At 42.6% G+C, this 15,130-nt stretch overlaps 1 protein-coding gene across 1 annotated transcript in view; it reads left to right on the top strand.

Annotated features, from left to right (window-relative positions):
- The window catches only part of VPS13B (vacuolar protein sorting 13 homolog B), a 705,368-nt gene that overhangs the window by 601,117 nt on the left and 89,121 nt on the right, over positions 1-15,130 (top strand). The window contains exons 41-42 of the mRNA XM_075270303.1: positions 3,798-3,979; positions 8,890-9,239. Of these exons, the coding sequence (XP_075126404.1) occupies positions 3,798-3,979; positions 8,890-9,239 (532 nt within the window). The remainder of the gene's footprint in view (positions 1-3,797; positions 3,980-8,889; positions 9,240-15,130) is intronic.

Genomic DNA, 15,130 nt, shown 5'->3' with positions numbered 1-15,130 from the left:
ACATTTAGCGTAAAGGCGACGTCTCCATGAAGAGTGCGATTTGTTTGGGGCTTCCATTAATCATGTAAATGGCCCCACATTAAGATCACATTGCTATCTCCCTCATTATAAACTTGCTTGTGTAGGGGGGCAGAGCACATTTCACATCCCAGCTAATTTGAGCTGCGCCTTCACGTAAACACTTCGCCACAGAGTAATCTCAGTGTTTTAAGTGCGGACGCAAGTGTGAGAATATAAACAGCATTCTTACCCCGCGCAATAGTTTAATGACAGCTAAATGGGAATTAAATGGAGGCTTGTGTTTGTTCTGGCCCGCTGTGATTGTTAGCTTATGTGGCAACCAAAGGCTGCAATATGAGGCCGAGGGTCAAGAATTGATATTAACTCAAACACATCCAATAGAAGTTGTTGTTTTTTTCCATTATAATTTAGCTTTTTTTCCCCTGCTGATCTCTTTTGGCAGGGATATTCAGATCATGGAGGGACATCAGTATCATGGCTTGACCCACAGCTTTGTGTGGTCCGCGGTAATCCTGACTTTTCTGATTTTTTTTTTCCCTTCATTGAATGAAACATTTTTCTTTTCAGTTTTTTTTTTGTAATGTGAACTGGGCACCTAAGGAAATGAGGTTATTTAGGCACCTTCCGTACATGATACTGGCAGGCCATGTAGGGAAGCGGAGCATGGGGGCTTGTATTTTGGCAGCAGATTCACTTTGTGTGGTGGAGAAGATCAGGGTCACTATTCAGAGGTAGGGGGAGCCAGGGTAGGGCAAGCTGATATTTGGGTATGTGTTAGTTTGGGAGGGAGGGAAACAAAAAAGACAAGAATATTCTGTTGAAATAATACCTTGTAATGGTACGTCTGTGATTGGCACAGTCACCTTGCAACGCTGGGGGTGTTGGATTAGATATACATGGAGTTTATAGGTTCTCCCATATTTGCAAATGTGAAATAAGAACTTTTTGAGGGGGAATGTAGAATATGAATTTAAAGGGGTTGTCCCATCTCAAGGATCCTATCTTTACTGCTAGATTATGTGGATTTAAGACTTTCCCTAAATACATTGCTTCAGCAAAACTGTTTTGTATTGGGTACTATCTGAGATTATTCACATCATTGTTTACACTGTGTTTCCATAACCACGGACCTGGGGATGATCTTATCTCTCCGCCCAGGACATGTGACGTAGCTCCCTGCTCTCAGGGGGGAGGGGTGCTGAGTGCTCTGTGCTTGTATTTCTGAGCTGTTTATCTCTCTGCCCAGGACAAGTGACGTAGCTCCCTGCTCTCAGGAGGGAGGGGGAGCTGAGTGCTCAAGACTCGGGAGCAGCTTGTATTTCTGAGCTGTTGATCTCCCAGTTATCAGGTCAGCTAATTAAATTTTGCTGATAAGGGCTGAGATAGGGAGTCTGTTACCTCTGTAGGTAAATACAGACCTAAAACGGATTTTATTGCAAGCTGACTCTTGTTCCTGTAGCATGTAATTTTGGGATTCTCATCACCTATCAATTCCAGCTCTGCTACATCAGCTTCATATTGTGCATCTTCCAGTGATACTGTGCTAAGGGAAAAACACTGACCCTAACCTATCTATATGAGTGCTGTGTTCTGGTGACAGACTCCCGTTAATAGTTAAACCGGTGTTTGTGTTTCCAAACTTTTTGTTTTCTTTTTGTTGAACTTCTTATTCTGATTTTGAACTTATTTGACATTCGCTATCAAGATGGGTCACAGCGAACGTTGGATAATTTCACCATGTTCTCTGGTTATCTGATTGCATAAAACAACAATGACTCCAGATTTTTAAGGATGTTTTTGAATATTTCTTTTTACTGGTTTTGATTATTGACTTTATATAAAATTATATTACAAAGTAACTGACATCCAAAAAGTTCAGGCGGAAAGGATGCTGACAAAAGTACTGTGAAATGGCATCTTTCTGGTGACCACTTGGTCCCAGTGATTTTTTAAGGTTTTTAATGTACTTAAAGTAAAAAAAAAATAAAGGTGTAACATTTAAAGACAGGGTTTCATTTTTGGAAGAAAAAAGAACTTCCGTGTTTTTAATATATATATATATATTTTTTATGTTATATTAAATCTATTTTATATTAAATTGTATTAACTACATGATATGTCCTAGGATAAAAAAAAAGTGTGGGGTTAGGATGTTGAACCCCCACAGATCACATACTGATGACCTATCAATTTGGGGCCAGAAAACCCCTTCAAGGCCGGGGCCCCACGGGCTGGAAACGCCGCGATTTGCCCGTGGCGGAGACGCCACTGGAAAAATCGCAGCATTTTACAGTACCTGCATAGTGGATGGGATTCATGCGAATCCCATCGACACTTTGCAGAGAAAATCGCAGCGAGGACACACTGCGATTTCCAAAACCATTGCGGTTTTGAAAATTGCAGCATGTCAATTATATATACAGAAACACCGGCGGCTTTCCCGTAGATGTAATGGTAAGAGAAAGTCCGTGGAGGAAAACTCTGTGAACTTTCTCTTCAAAGCACTGCAGAAAGAACCACAATGCGTTCACGCTGCGGTTCTTCCCGCAGCGCTTTAGCTCTGTGAATCTCTGAAATTCCAGAACTGCTAGACTGTGCAATTTAGATCATCAATGACGTTTTGCCACTGTGTTTTTTCTTTTACATTTACTCACCATTGAACATGTCTAAAAGGGCCATAAAACCACTCTAGGCCGGGGCCCCACAGGCCAGAAACGCCCCTGGAAAAATTGTGGCGTTTTACAGTATCTGAAAAGTGGATGGGATTCATCCGAATCCCATGCCCACTTTGCGTTTAAAACCATAGCGCGGACATACTGTGACCGGCGCGGTTTTGGAAATCGCAGCATGTAAATTATATGTACGTAAACGCCGGTGGCTTCCCCGTAGATATAATGGTAACAGAAAGTCCTCGGAGGAAAACTCTGTGAACTTTCTGTTCAAAGCGCCGCGGGAAGAACTGCGATGCGTTCCCAGCACAGTTTTTCCCGCAGCACATCATGGGGCCTTAGCCTTAAGGAGCTGATGTTATAGCATCATAGGTTGTAGTAGAAGCTTTGAAATTCCAGAATCACTTGACTGCGGAATTCAGACCATCAATGACGTTTTGCCACTATGTTTTTTCTTTTACTTTTGCTCACCATTGAGCATGTCTATCAGGTGTCAGACAACCCCTATAATTCTCTAAGCAGCCCCCCATAAATCTTATTGCCATGTTATGGGCCCTTCCAGCTCTCACCTGCTACACTGGGGATGTATAAAAGAGCCGCGCAGTTTTTAGTCTAATTTTTCTCTTTTTTGTTTATATATTATTTCCTCTCGGTTTCTTTTTGTAGTTTTTTATTGCTATGCCTCAGGTAACCGGGGCTGTATAAATCTCAATGTTATTAGTGGCCCTTTCTAAACATAGAATTACCGATGCAACTGGGTTTTTTTTTCCCTCTTTTTCATCAGTAAATGAATTACATCTGCTTCAGTTTTTCTGCTTCTATCTTTTTTGGCTTATTCGCCGTAGCATTTTCTATTATAAATAGGAAAGAATAACAGTATACGGATATAATTACACAATTGAATGCCACTTTTTCCAGATAAATATTTATGCAAATTCTAATGGTCAGATGTGAAATGAAATATAATTATGTTGGCTGCACTTTCCAGAATATTTTGGGCAAACGGACAAGACCATCTGCACTTATCATATAACATTTTATAATCTTGGAATAGCTTAGTTATAACTTTAAAAAAAAAAATCATCTTTTTTTTTATGTTTCCCATAGCTCCGAAAGTGAATCTGGCTCGCAAAGTGCCTGTGACCAGCTTGTGACTCCTACAGCGCTCGCAGCTTGTACAAGGGTGGATTCCTGTTTCACTCCCTGGTTGGTTCCGTCTATTGGAGTCTCCGTTCACTTTGCTCATCTGGAACTGCACTTGTGTCACCATCGGGATCAGTTAGGCACAGGTACATATTATCATACAATATTTTATCACTGCCCTGTCCAAAGATCCGAATAGGTAAGTTATAACTATTACCGTATATACATTTCTATTCTCCAGGATGTAATTAGAAGAACAGTGCCTCTGTATGCCGCCCTCTAGAGGGCAGCCTCCTTAACATCATGCATGACTCAGTTAATAAGCCTACTATCATGATGCGGATTTAATTGCCAAATTAGTATTTCTATTCCAAAAGGCAATTAAATCCGCATCATGATAGTAGGCTTATTAACTGAGTCATGCATGATGTTAAGGAGGCTGCCCTCTAGAGGGCGGCATACAGAGGCACTGTTCTTCTAATTACATCCTGGAGAATAGATTTGCATATTTTTTACCCAGAATCCCTAGCGGAGCAGGAATGACTTGTAAGTCTCCGTACTGCCTATGTAGGCACACACTCTCCCTAATGTGTACGATTATCCCCTGACCCTCGTATATACATTGTCATAAGGTTGTTTTCCCCCCATAAGAGTCATTGGGATCCATCAGGAGTAGAGATGAGCGAACAGTAAAATGTTTGAGATTCGATATTTGTTTCGAGTAGCCCCTCAATATTCGACTACTCAAATCGAATATCGAACCCTATTATAGTCTATGGGGGGAAAATGCTCGTTTCAGGGGTAGGCAACGTTTGATCAAATTATACTTACCAAGTCCACGAGTGAGGGTCGGGCTGGATCCTCCGAGAAGTCTTCTCCGTGCAGCGTCCCCGCGGCATCTTCCGGCTCTTCATTCACTCTGCCAGGCATCGGGCCTGGGCAGAGCCAACTGCGCATGCCCGCACTACAAGTGGACATGCGCAGTTGGCTCTACCCAGGCCCGATGCCTGGCAGAGTGAATGAAGAGCCGGAAGATGCCGCGGGGACGCTGCACGGAGAAGACTTCTAAAGGTAGGAGAAGAACCAGCGTTGATTGGCCGACTGTATAGCATTCAGCCAATCAATGCTGGTTCTGCATCGAACTTTTACATTCGAATAGCGAGTGGTACTCGATTGAGTACGAGTATTTCGATCGAATACCTACTCGATCGAGTACTACTCGCTCATCTCTAATCAGGAGCCACCTGAGCATTATAGTAAAAATGTAATAAAAATTTGGGGGGGTTATGACACATTTTACATAAGAAAAATAAAACTATTTTTGGCATAAGTCCATATTTCTTCCAAAATTGCAATTTATGCTGCACTCACCATTTTTCCTAAAAGTGGACAAAGAGGAGAGTTAGAGATTTACGTTCCTACGAATTTAACATTTTTTGGAGCAGGTAATGCTAAAACTGCGTTGATTGGGTTTTCCAAGGATCAGGCGGTGCACCCATGTGTAGCAGAAGACGTGTTTCATGAGCAACGCTTCTGCTTTACATGTCATGCAACGTCATAGTCATCGGTCACATGGCCTGTTTGTGGTTTAGTACTATTCAGGTGAATGGGGCTGAGCGGCAGTGCCAAGACGTCAAATTGATCTACTGAGTGCCGAGCTATCTTCAACATTATCAGTTGATAACCAATGTTTAGGATAGGTCATCAGTAAAGACGAGCTCACCTCTGGAGATTTCGTTCCTCCCATGTTTGGACAAAGCGATCTTTCAGTTCATTTTGGGCCAAATTTATTCGGATAGAACCAGAAGTAAAAGACTGCAGAGTATAACAGATGGAGGCCCATGGGAGGTGACAAAATTGTGATATAATGTGTCTGCGGCCACCATCTAGGCCTGTGATTGGGCCTCAATAGTGGCATGGACATGCCAAGCATCATGATGCTCAGTGTGCCCATGTCACCACTGTGGCCCTGGACGCCATGAGGAGGCCCAAAAGAATTAACAGAAAGTGAGTATAATTGTTTTTTTATTCTTGTCACCTCTCCCAGGCATCCACTTATTTGGTGAGACCCCCAGAGTATAATAATTTACTGCAATGCTTCTCGTAGTGGCCATTTTAGTTCAATAAAAAAAAAAACAATTTGGAATATTGGTTCGAATCCGTTTAGTTACAAACTAATCTTTATTTGATAACCTATAGTAAAGATTGGTCATCAATTGATAATCCTAGTAAAGCCCTTTAAGTCTTAGGCCCAGTTCACATCTCCGTTCGGTATTCTATTTGGAGAGTCTACTTGGGGACCTCCCCCGAACGGAATACCAAACGCATTGACAAGCGGTGAGCTTTTGAAAGCACATGGACTCCATAGACTGTAATGGGGTCCATGTGTTTTCCGCGCGGTGTCTGCACAAGTAATGCAGAGAGAAAAGTAGGTTTGTGAAGTACTTTCTTCTCCACATGACTCGTGCGGAAAACAAGTGGACCCCATTATAGTCTTTGGGGTCCATGTGCTTTCATAAGCTCACAGCTTGTCAATGCATTTGGTATTCCGTTCGGGTGGTCCTCAAACAGACTCCCCGAACGGAATACTAAACGCAGATGTGAACCGAGCCTTAGTCCCCATTTTGCAGAAAAGTTGCTTTTTTGTTGCAGATTTTGCTGTAGTTTTTTGAGCCAAGCCAGGTGTGAACTTAGCAAAAAGGGAGAAAAATAAGCACCTCCTATATTTGTTCCATTCCTGTCGAAGCCTTTCTTGCTTTTGGGTCAAGGAACCACAGTGAAATCTTAAACAAAAAAGCAGCTTTTTGCAACGTGTGGCCTCAGCAGGTTTTTCTATAAAATTGAGAACTGTTTTAGTCAATTGTTTGTCGTATTAAGGAACCAGCTCACACTAGGTTCTTTTTTAACATGATGTCCATTCTGAACACCTTCTATGAAAAACAACTGGTATAAATACATGATAGACCTCCTTTACAGAGTGATAAAAATTGCTGCCTGCAGCCACCACTAGGGGGTGCTCTGTGCAAAGGAGTTAATACAGCTAACATTGAGCTCCAGGGAAGCTGTAACAAGCTCTTTGCACTGAGCTCCCCCTGCAGAGGGCAGGAGAAGTTCTGCTCCGGGCCCTCTGCCCCCCACGGGCCCCATAGCAGCTGCATGGTCTGCCTACATGGTAAGCACGGCACTGGAAACAAGCAAGTAATAATGATATATCTATCTATTTAGGAATACGACACATTACAGTTTCTTTATGACTAAGGGATATGAGTTTTTGATCCACTATTAAACTGAGAGGAGTCTAAATATCAAATTACGCTGAAAATTAGTTTCAGTGCCGGGTGTTCAAGGCTGGACATTTACTGCAAGGTTTAATTGGTACACTAGAGGCTTGTCCTCATGCATGGTGTATAGAAAAGAGACCTGCCAAAAAATGCAATAGACCCCTCATCTATCTACTGTGAAGCTGAATAGCAAGACATTGCAAACTGCAGGTGATAAGAAAGCAGAAGAGACTTTAAGGATATGTTCACATGGCTGAATTTACATTCCGCCATGTGAACATTCCGGCGACTAGCCGCCACGTTATGCTGGTGCAGTGTGTCTGCGTTCCCCTCCAGATTAGGCCCGAATGATGGGCCTAATCGGGGGGAGCCTTGCGCTGCAGACGCCACAGATGAGTCAGCTGCGGAATCCACGGCAAGATAGGGCAGCCCTTTTACACCAAGGGTTTAGGTTGTGAAAACTGCAAAATTCTGGCTAATCCCATCCACACATTGCATTAAAAAAAATCTGCAGCGAAAAAAAAAAACGTTTTCAAAAATGCCTGCAATTTAGTAGCTCTCAGCCTGTCAACTATACCTACAAAAACCCTGGCATTTTCCATATAGGTAAAAAATGCTGTGAAAAAAACGTAGTGCATTTGTGCCAAAGTCTTTTCGGCTTTTAGCTGCAGCTCGCCACGTGGGGAGGTCAGGGTCAGCTGTTTGAAGAGACCACAACATTTGGGTGAGCACTGCAGCCTCTTCATTGAATAACAACAACTATAACTAACAACGTTCATTGCATAGAACTGTGCTTGATAATGCAGCTCAGCCTCGTTCACTAGAATGGGGCTGAGTTTCAAACAAGCCATGCAACAAATGAACACGTCATCACTGGACTGTGCCACTCCAAGCATCTGATAGGTCCTAAATATTTAACCCCTGGAAAATCCCTTTAGGCTGAGGCTACACTTTGCTGAAAAGCGGATTTTTGTTGCAGATTTTGCTTTTTTTTTTGCGCCAAATCAAGAGTGGGAAATATGTAGGAAGTTCTTATACTTCTCCCTTCTAAATCCAGTCCAGGCTTTTCATCAGAAAAAAAAAAAACTGCTGCAAAATCTGCAACAAAAAAGCATCTTTTTGCAATGTGTGACCTCAGCCTGAAGGAGTGTAGGCCTGCTCGGGACGTAAGTACTTGACACATAATCCTAATGTCTGAATAGTCAGTCCACCATTGGGGAGATTTGAGGGCTCAATGCGGGGCTGCAGATTATATGCTGGGTTAGATTGTAGCCAGCGCTTTAGATGTGGAGTATAAAGGACATGACAGTGGCCGTCTGTCTTCTTTATGTGATGGCTGACCATGGACGTGTGTACTTGCCCTCCTGCCACGCGGCCATTCTGTTTCATAAAGTTGTTTGTACAGTTCAAAGTGAAAGGAGCCATCAAAGCATGTCTTCCTCTTACACAAGATTTTTCCCTTCCTTGTGTTTGTCTTGGCCGTGGCCGGGTCTGTTTATGACTGAACGCTGTAATGATGCCCGGATCAACCATTACAAATTGTGGCTTTATCCAGCAATATAACACAAATTGGGATGTGGAAAATGGCTAATTGACACAATAAAGAGTCCGGTTTATAGCCATTAGAACACCTTATAAAGGATGTCTATGATGAGAAAGTCATTTCCATATTACTTTTATATCCGGCAGTTTAGTAATTTGTTTCTGCTCCGTTCTAGTCATATGTTCCATATATTGGACCTTTTATTCACCATTTTTTATGTTTTTTATTTTAGTGCCCCCCAAATTCCTGCATCCATTTGTCTCCGATAACACAACTCCTAGAGACCTGGAATACATGCTTGTCAGACTTAAGGAACCCCATATGTATATGCGTCAATGGAGCGGCTCATCCGTATGCCAAGAGATAAGATTCTCCACCGATGCCGATTGCCAGCTCCTGGAGTGCCGTAATCTCACCATGAAGAGTTTGCTGAAACATTTCCACATTCAGGGGCAGGTGGCCATTTCTGTGAACGCCCTGGAAAAGCTAATCGACTGCACCGTCCTGGTGGATCCTGTATTTGTGAGTGTGGGGCAGCACTCCGTACACTCCATTAACACGGCAATCCAGGCCTGGCAGCAGGTAAGGAGACGAGGTAGATGTGTGACTCCATGTTAAAGGGATGTTATAGCTAAATGTAGCCATTTGGGGCCGTGACAAGCTTTTGTTTGTTGCTTTGGATGTCACTTGTAACAGATGAGAGTAGAGTTGACATGTAAGCATCGTGTATCTCCGAAACATATGTTCATAATGTAAAGCAGCTGCACAGGTAAACCAAGGATATACTTGAGAAATAGTAGTACTGCATATAAGGTGGATTGGAGTTTAAAGGGATTCTACCATTAAAAACCTTTCTTTTTTCAATGACATGACTGTACTCCATAGAACTACAGGAACGTACTGCGCACAAAAAAATGGCCGCCGGCATGTGCACTCGGCTCTGCCTACAGCCCAATGGCAGAGTCGACTGTGCAGGCGTCCAAGTGTGACCCCAGCGCCGGAAGACGAAGATGAAGAGGCCGTTGCTGACGAAGATGGAGGTGGTGCTGGGGAGTTCTCTCACAGCATTGGGTACGCAGCCAGTGCTGTTTGAGTGCTGGGCCCCCCCCCCCAGTGCTGCGAGAGAACTCTTCTGCATACTGACAAAAAACGAATTTTTAACCGAATGGCAGGGCGAAGAAGACATCTAGAGGTAGATGAAGAATAGCTGTCCTTAAGGCTATTCCGACGTGTCAACTAGAAAAAAAAAGTTTTAAAAGGTAGTCTTAATAGATTGTTTTACTATTGTTTTATGAACTACATTTATACTATACTTGATTGAAACTGGAGTATGGGTGTTTGGGAGCAAGTACTGTATAATCCTGAGGGGTGGAAGTCAGTTCAAACTGGAATTTTGTTATGTAGAATAGAGATTCTCAGCTTTTATATGACTCCAAGATTGCAATTCTACCTGTATTATTTCCACTTGAAAACAGAATGGCAGTCTTGGTGTCGTGTGAAAGCAGAGAGTCTTACCTTTCATATCACACAATGACTCTTGTACCTTTCATATGACATACACCACTGTTGTGTATTATAAAATGCCAGACATATATCTTGGTCGCGTCTAGCTGGAGCTGCTCCAGGTGGGTGTGACGTCACCAGAAGGGGTGGGGCCTCTCTGAGGAGGGCGGGGTCTCTTCCATCACAGCACTATGCTAGAGGAAGACACAGTACCTGCTTGAAATGGAGAGATCCATGTGGTCAGTAAATTAATCACCACCCCATTTTTCAGCTTTTGCAATTCTTAAAAGTATGATATAGGGGGTCTTGAGGTCAGAGGGAGTTCCTGCCATCACTGTAAGTAGATTTGGGGTCCCTCTAATAGACAGAGAGTGAACAACAGTATAGAGAACTGAAGTGCCTCTGTATCTGACAATAGTATATCTGACACAATGATTTTTATCCATAAAACATGTAGCATAGATGTCTAAAGTTTGGTATTGTAGTGGGGGGGCAGCTTATTGGTGGGGAGGTGCATCCGTGGAAAATGACACAGTGATGACGTATGCTATGATAAGCCTTTACTTTATCTCTCTGAGACCCCAACTAATTGATAGAATAAACCTGGAATCACTCCTGTGACACCATTGATCTAACAGTTAGGATTGTTGGGGGACTCCCACAATCATAAAGTGATGGAGATCGCCCCTTAATTCTAAGATCTCGTGAAGTTTCACAGCACAGCGCGGCCCACACTATACAGGATATCACATGAATCACGGGTAGCGGCTGCTTAGAAGACACAATGACCTTTCCGAAACACTTAATTTGCAGAAGAACACAGCTCATTAATCTTTATTGTGTAAGAGTGTCTTGGACACCAGGCACGCGCTGGTCAGTTGCACCCTATAGCGAGCCTTTAATGGAGTGCTTGTGCAATGTTCTAGATGGTCCATGTGATTCTCCTCATCTCCTGTCTCGGGCTGTTTGTCTCATGTAATTAATAGTATGTGTAACATTGGGAGCCAGAATTCCTAGCCCTAAACCCCCTTGGCTAATAAACCTATCCCCTCGTCCTCCCCTGGGTCCTTTGGGTGCTCCTCCCATGACTTAGCTGGAGAAAAACAAAGTCCTTGTTATTTATATGGCTGCAGAGCTGGAAGCGTCGGGATTAATTCCCTAACATGGCACTACAGCAGCCGCGGACTAGAAGATAAAACATCTGCTTTATATCAAACATTCTTTTTTAAGGGCATTCCATGGCTTTGCTTGTTGCAGGAGGACGTTCGTAAAACAAGAGCTAGTGTGATCTAAATCCTCGCAGCTGGTTCAGATATCGCTGTAAAAATGCTGTTTTCAGTGTCATGTTTTCGGCAATGCACTTAAATGGAGAATTTATTTTTTATGCGCCTACTTACTGGCTAGATAGCAACATCCAAAGCCATTAGACCAAGGACGTGCGATCCACTGGTAATGGGAGATGGGCCTTTGGCATGGACGGGCACCTGCCTTTGAAATATATTCCATTGGGTATTTTGGGATTTTGAGACTTTTTTTGACAAGCCTCCAAAATTTTTTGTTACGGGGGGGGGAATTGCTGTACTTACATCTATACGAGCAGTCCGATCATTTTGACTCAATGACTAACATTTTCTGTTCTAAAATTTTATTGGATGTTCTTTGAAATATTACTTTTGGGCATAGTTTTCATTCCTTGTCAGGCAGAGACATTCCGAATTTACATAGTCACATAGTAGATGAGGTTGGATAAAGACATGAGTCCATCAAGTCCAACCTATAACCCTACAATCCCTACAGTGCTGATCCAGGGGAAGGCAAAAAACCCCATGAGGCTGGGATTGTTTTATAAAATTTGGGACAATCCTGGTAAATTTGGGAGCGTTGCCAAGTATTAAATTGTAATTCCATTTATAATAAATTTTAGGAATAAAAACTTATATAAAAGAATATAACCAAAATAGATTGTTATAATGTATTACTATCCAGACTATGAAAATCATTAATGCAAAAAAATAAAAAAGTCTCGATCTCACTATGTATATGTGATCCAATCTCTCCCTGGGTGCACGGCCTTTCACCTCTGGACTGGACGAGGCAACCTTCGTATCTGAATGATCCACCACAATATATTATATATTATATATTATTATATTGTGGTGGATCATTCAGATATAAAAATCATTGTTTTGATTAAAGAGGACCTTTCAGGAGTTGGGGCACATGCCATTTTATATACCGTTAGAAAGCCGACAGTGCCCTGAATTCTGTGCACTGTTGGCTTTCACGATCTGTGCCCTGGGTGAGGAGCTATCGGTCCCGGTACTGTAGCTCTTCACCGTCAGAAGGGCGATCCTTACAGTCCGTCAGGTACATCCTTCTTCACAGCGGCGTCTATAGCGCTGTACTATGACAGTGGGGCGGAACGCCCCCCCAGTACTCGTCTATGGACAGGTACTATCAGGAAGGGAGGGGGCATTCCTCCCCGTTCTCACAGTACAGCACTATAGACACCACTGGAAGGAAGGGCTGTCTGACTCCCTTCTGACAGTGAAGAGCTATGGTACCGGCACCGATAGCTCTTCACCTGGGGCACAGATCATGAATTCAGCGCACTGTCTGCTTTCTAGCGGTGTAGAAAACCACATGTGTCCCAACTGATGAAAGGTCCCAAAAAGGGCTGACCCATACCCTTATAATTTTCTGAATGACGGAAGCATAAATAGAGAAATAGCGCCATGTAGGGGTCTTCAGTAGGGGCAGAAACATACCTGCAAGTGCACTGGAGGTGTGGCCTGATTTGTCAGATTTGCCTACAGAGGGCTACAAGCTGTTCTCTGCAATGACCGCCCAATGTCTCCCCTTTAGCCATGATTATATTTTTTTAAGCCTTGGTTTGCCTTATGGCTGTCTGTAGGCAACTTCCACGACTTAGGCCCCACCCTCCACAAATCAGGCACCACCCCCTATGCATTGCTTCATGGGATTGACATTTCTAGGGCATCTTTCTGCTCCTACTAAACACCCCATACACAGCACTATTAATAGTTTGGCCCTGATAGACTGCCTTTAATGTTCTTCAGTTTTCCTATATGTTTCCGATTCCTTGCATTTATAGGAATATGTTGGATCATGTAAAAGAATGTGATTGTGCCGCTGTATAGGTCACAGATATCCATAGGCACCTATTATCCAAATGGAGGCCAAAAGAATGTCCCTTTGACCTCTTATATATAAGTATGCCTAAATGGGGGGAAATAAAGTTGTTTCCGTTCATAAGGATTTTCCCTATTCTTATTCCTGTTCTAGAGTTTCCTACAAACATGTAAGTAGGACATTATTGACATGTAAATGACTTTGCCCATGTCACAGTGTGAATAGGGACGTCCTTACGGTTTGATGTTATTAGCGGTTGGGGAGGAGAAGTGATCGAGTGTTGTGTATTTCATTAAGTGAAGCCATATGTCACCGGGTACAGGCTGACAGGTACAATGGAAGAATGGCTTTCCTGATTTATAAAGGGATTTGGCAATGTTAACATGAGCTACAGGAGGACATATTTCTGTAATTGTTTTAGTAATTTTCTCGTTTCCTCTCATGTCATGGCTGCTTTCCACCACATGTAGAATGGTAAATGAATATCTTGTGATTTTTGCATTTAGGAAGCCTTTAGTAGTAGCTGCAACTTCTGTGGATCTCTAGACCAGAAATTGTTACAGATAAGTCTATTATGTTGTTTATATCTTTTATATATTTTTTATATTTTATATATATATATATATATATATATATATATATATATATTATAGTTATATATACTGAATATATGTATATAATTGTATATAGTCTGACCCCTTTCATTAATTAAAGGGAATCTTGTCAGGTTTAGGCTGTCTTTCTTGTCTGAGAACCAGAGATCCATAAAGACACTGATTCCAGGGGTGTTTGTTTTTTTTTGTATACCTGCGCAGCTGCCTCCTCGCACCAATCCGTCACTGATTGACAGCTTTGTCCCTATGTACAGTATAGGGAGAAAGCTGTCAATCAGGCAGCCCACTGCTTATGAATACTGCCTTGATTTCATTAAAAAAAAAAAATACATCGAGAAAAAAACTCAGTGATTCAGTGCTGAAAATAAGTCAGTGCTTTATGGTACTCTCAGATAGGTTAGCATAAAACTGGTGGGAGAGTACTTGTAGGATCCATTCACACGGAGGAAAATTGTGAGGAATTTGGTGTGGAATTTCAGGGCTGAAAAAAAAGCTTCCCATTGAAGTCAATGGAAGGCTTTTTTTTCAGCACTGAAATTCCGCACCAAATTCCTCACCATTTTCCTCCGTGTGAATGGACCTTTAAAGAGAACCAAGATCACCAAGTCTGTGAAGCCTAGTGACATACCTCCTCTGATCGGTGCTGACACCCTGAGCATTTTGGTGTTTATCCAAATGTGTTCAGCCATTCCAGAGATATAAGCCCTTTTAATGTTGATGCCACTTAGGGTCCATGAGCCAAGTGGGCAGGAATACTGCATGACCTACATCACACTGAGACCCCACCCTAGAGGAACCACAGCGTTACCACCCACTTGTCTAGAAGACTCTAATTTGCATAAACACTAATTGTACTGAATGGATTTGGACAAACCAAACACCAAGAGGCTCAAGGTGACAGCGCCCATCAGATAATCTATGTCATTAGGCTTTTAAGAACTGGTGAAAGGTCCTCTCTAAAGAGCATCTGGGGGTGGAATCATAGAAAGACTTACTGCTTGAGGTCCCCCGAGCCCTCTCAATGCTTATTGTTGACCTAGGGGACTCCTGTAAGGAATCCTCCCAACTGCTCAGATTCTTTGAGAACCAATGAGTCTGATCAATCCAGACAGAAAGCTCACCTAAGCCTATACAACCACTAAGCTCAGAATAGACATTTTCAGATTTGGGGAAGAGCCTGCATAATGGTTGAGTAATACAGGT

Source organism: Leptodactylus fuscus, chromosome 4 (genome assembly GCF_031893055.1).
Source record: "Leptodactylus fuscus isolate aLepFus1 chromosome 4, aLepFus1.hap2, whole genome shotgun sequence".
Taxonomy (NCBI): Eukaryota; Metazoa; Chordata; class Amphibia; order Anura; family Leptodactylidae; genus Leptodactylus; species Leptodactylus fuscus.
The sequence above is the reverse complement of the archived record's forward strand: the minus strand, read 5'-3'. Positions and strand labels throughout refer to the sequence as shown.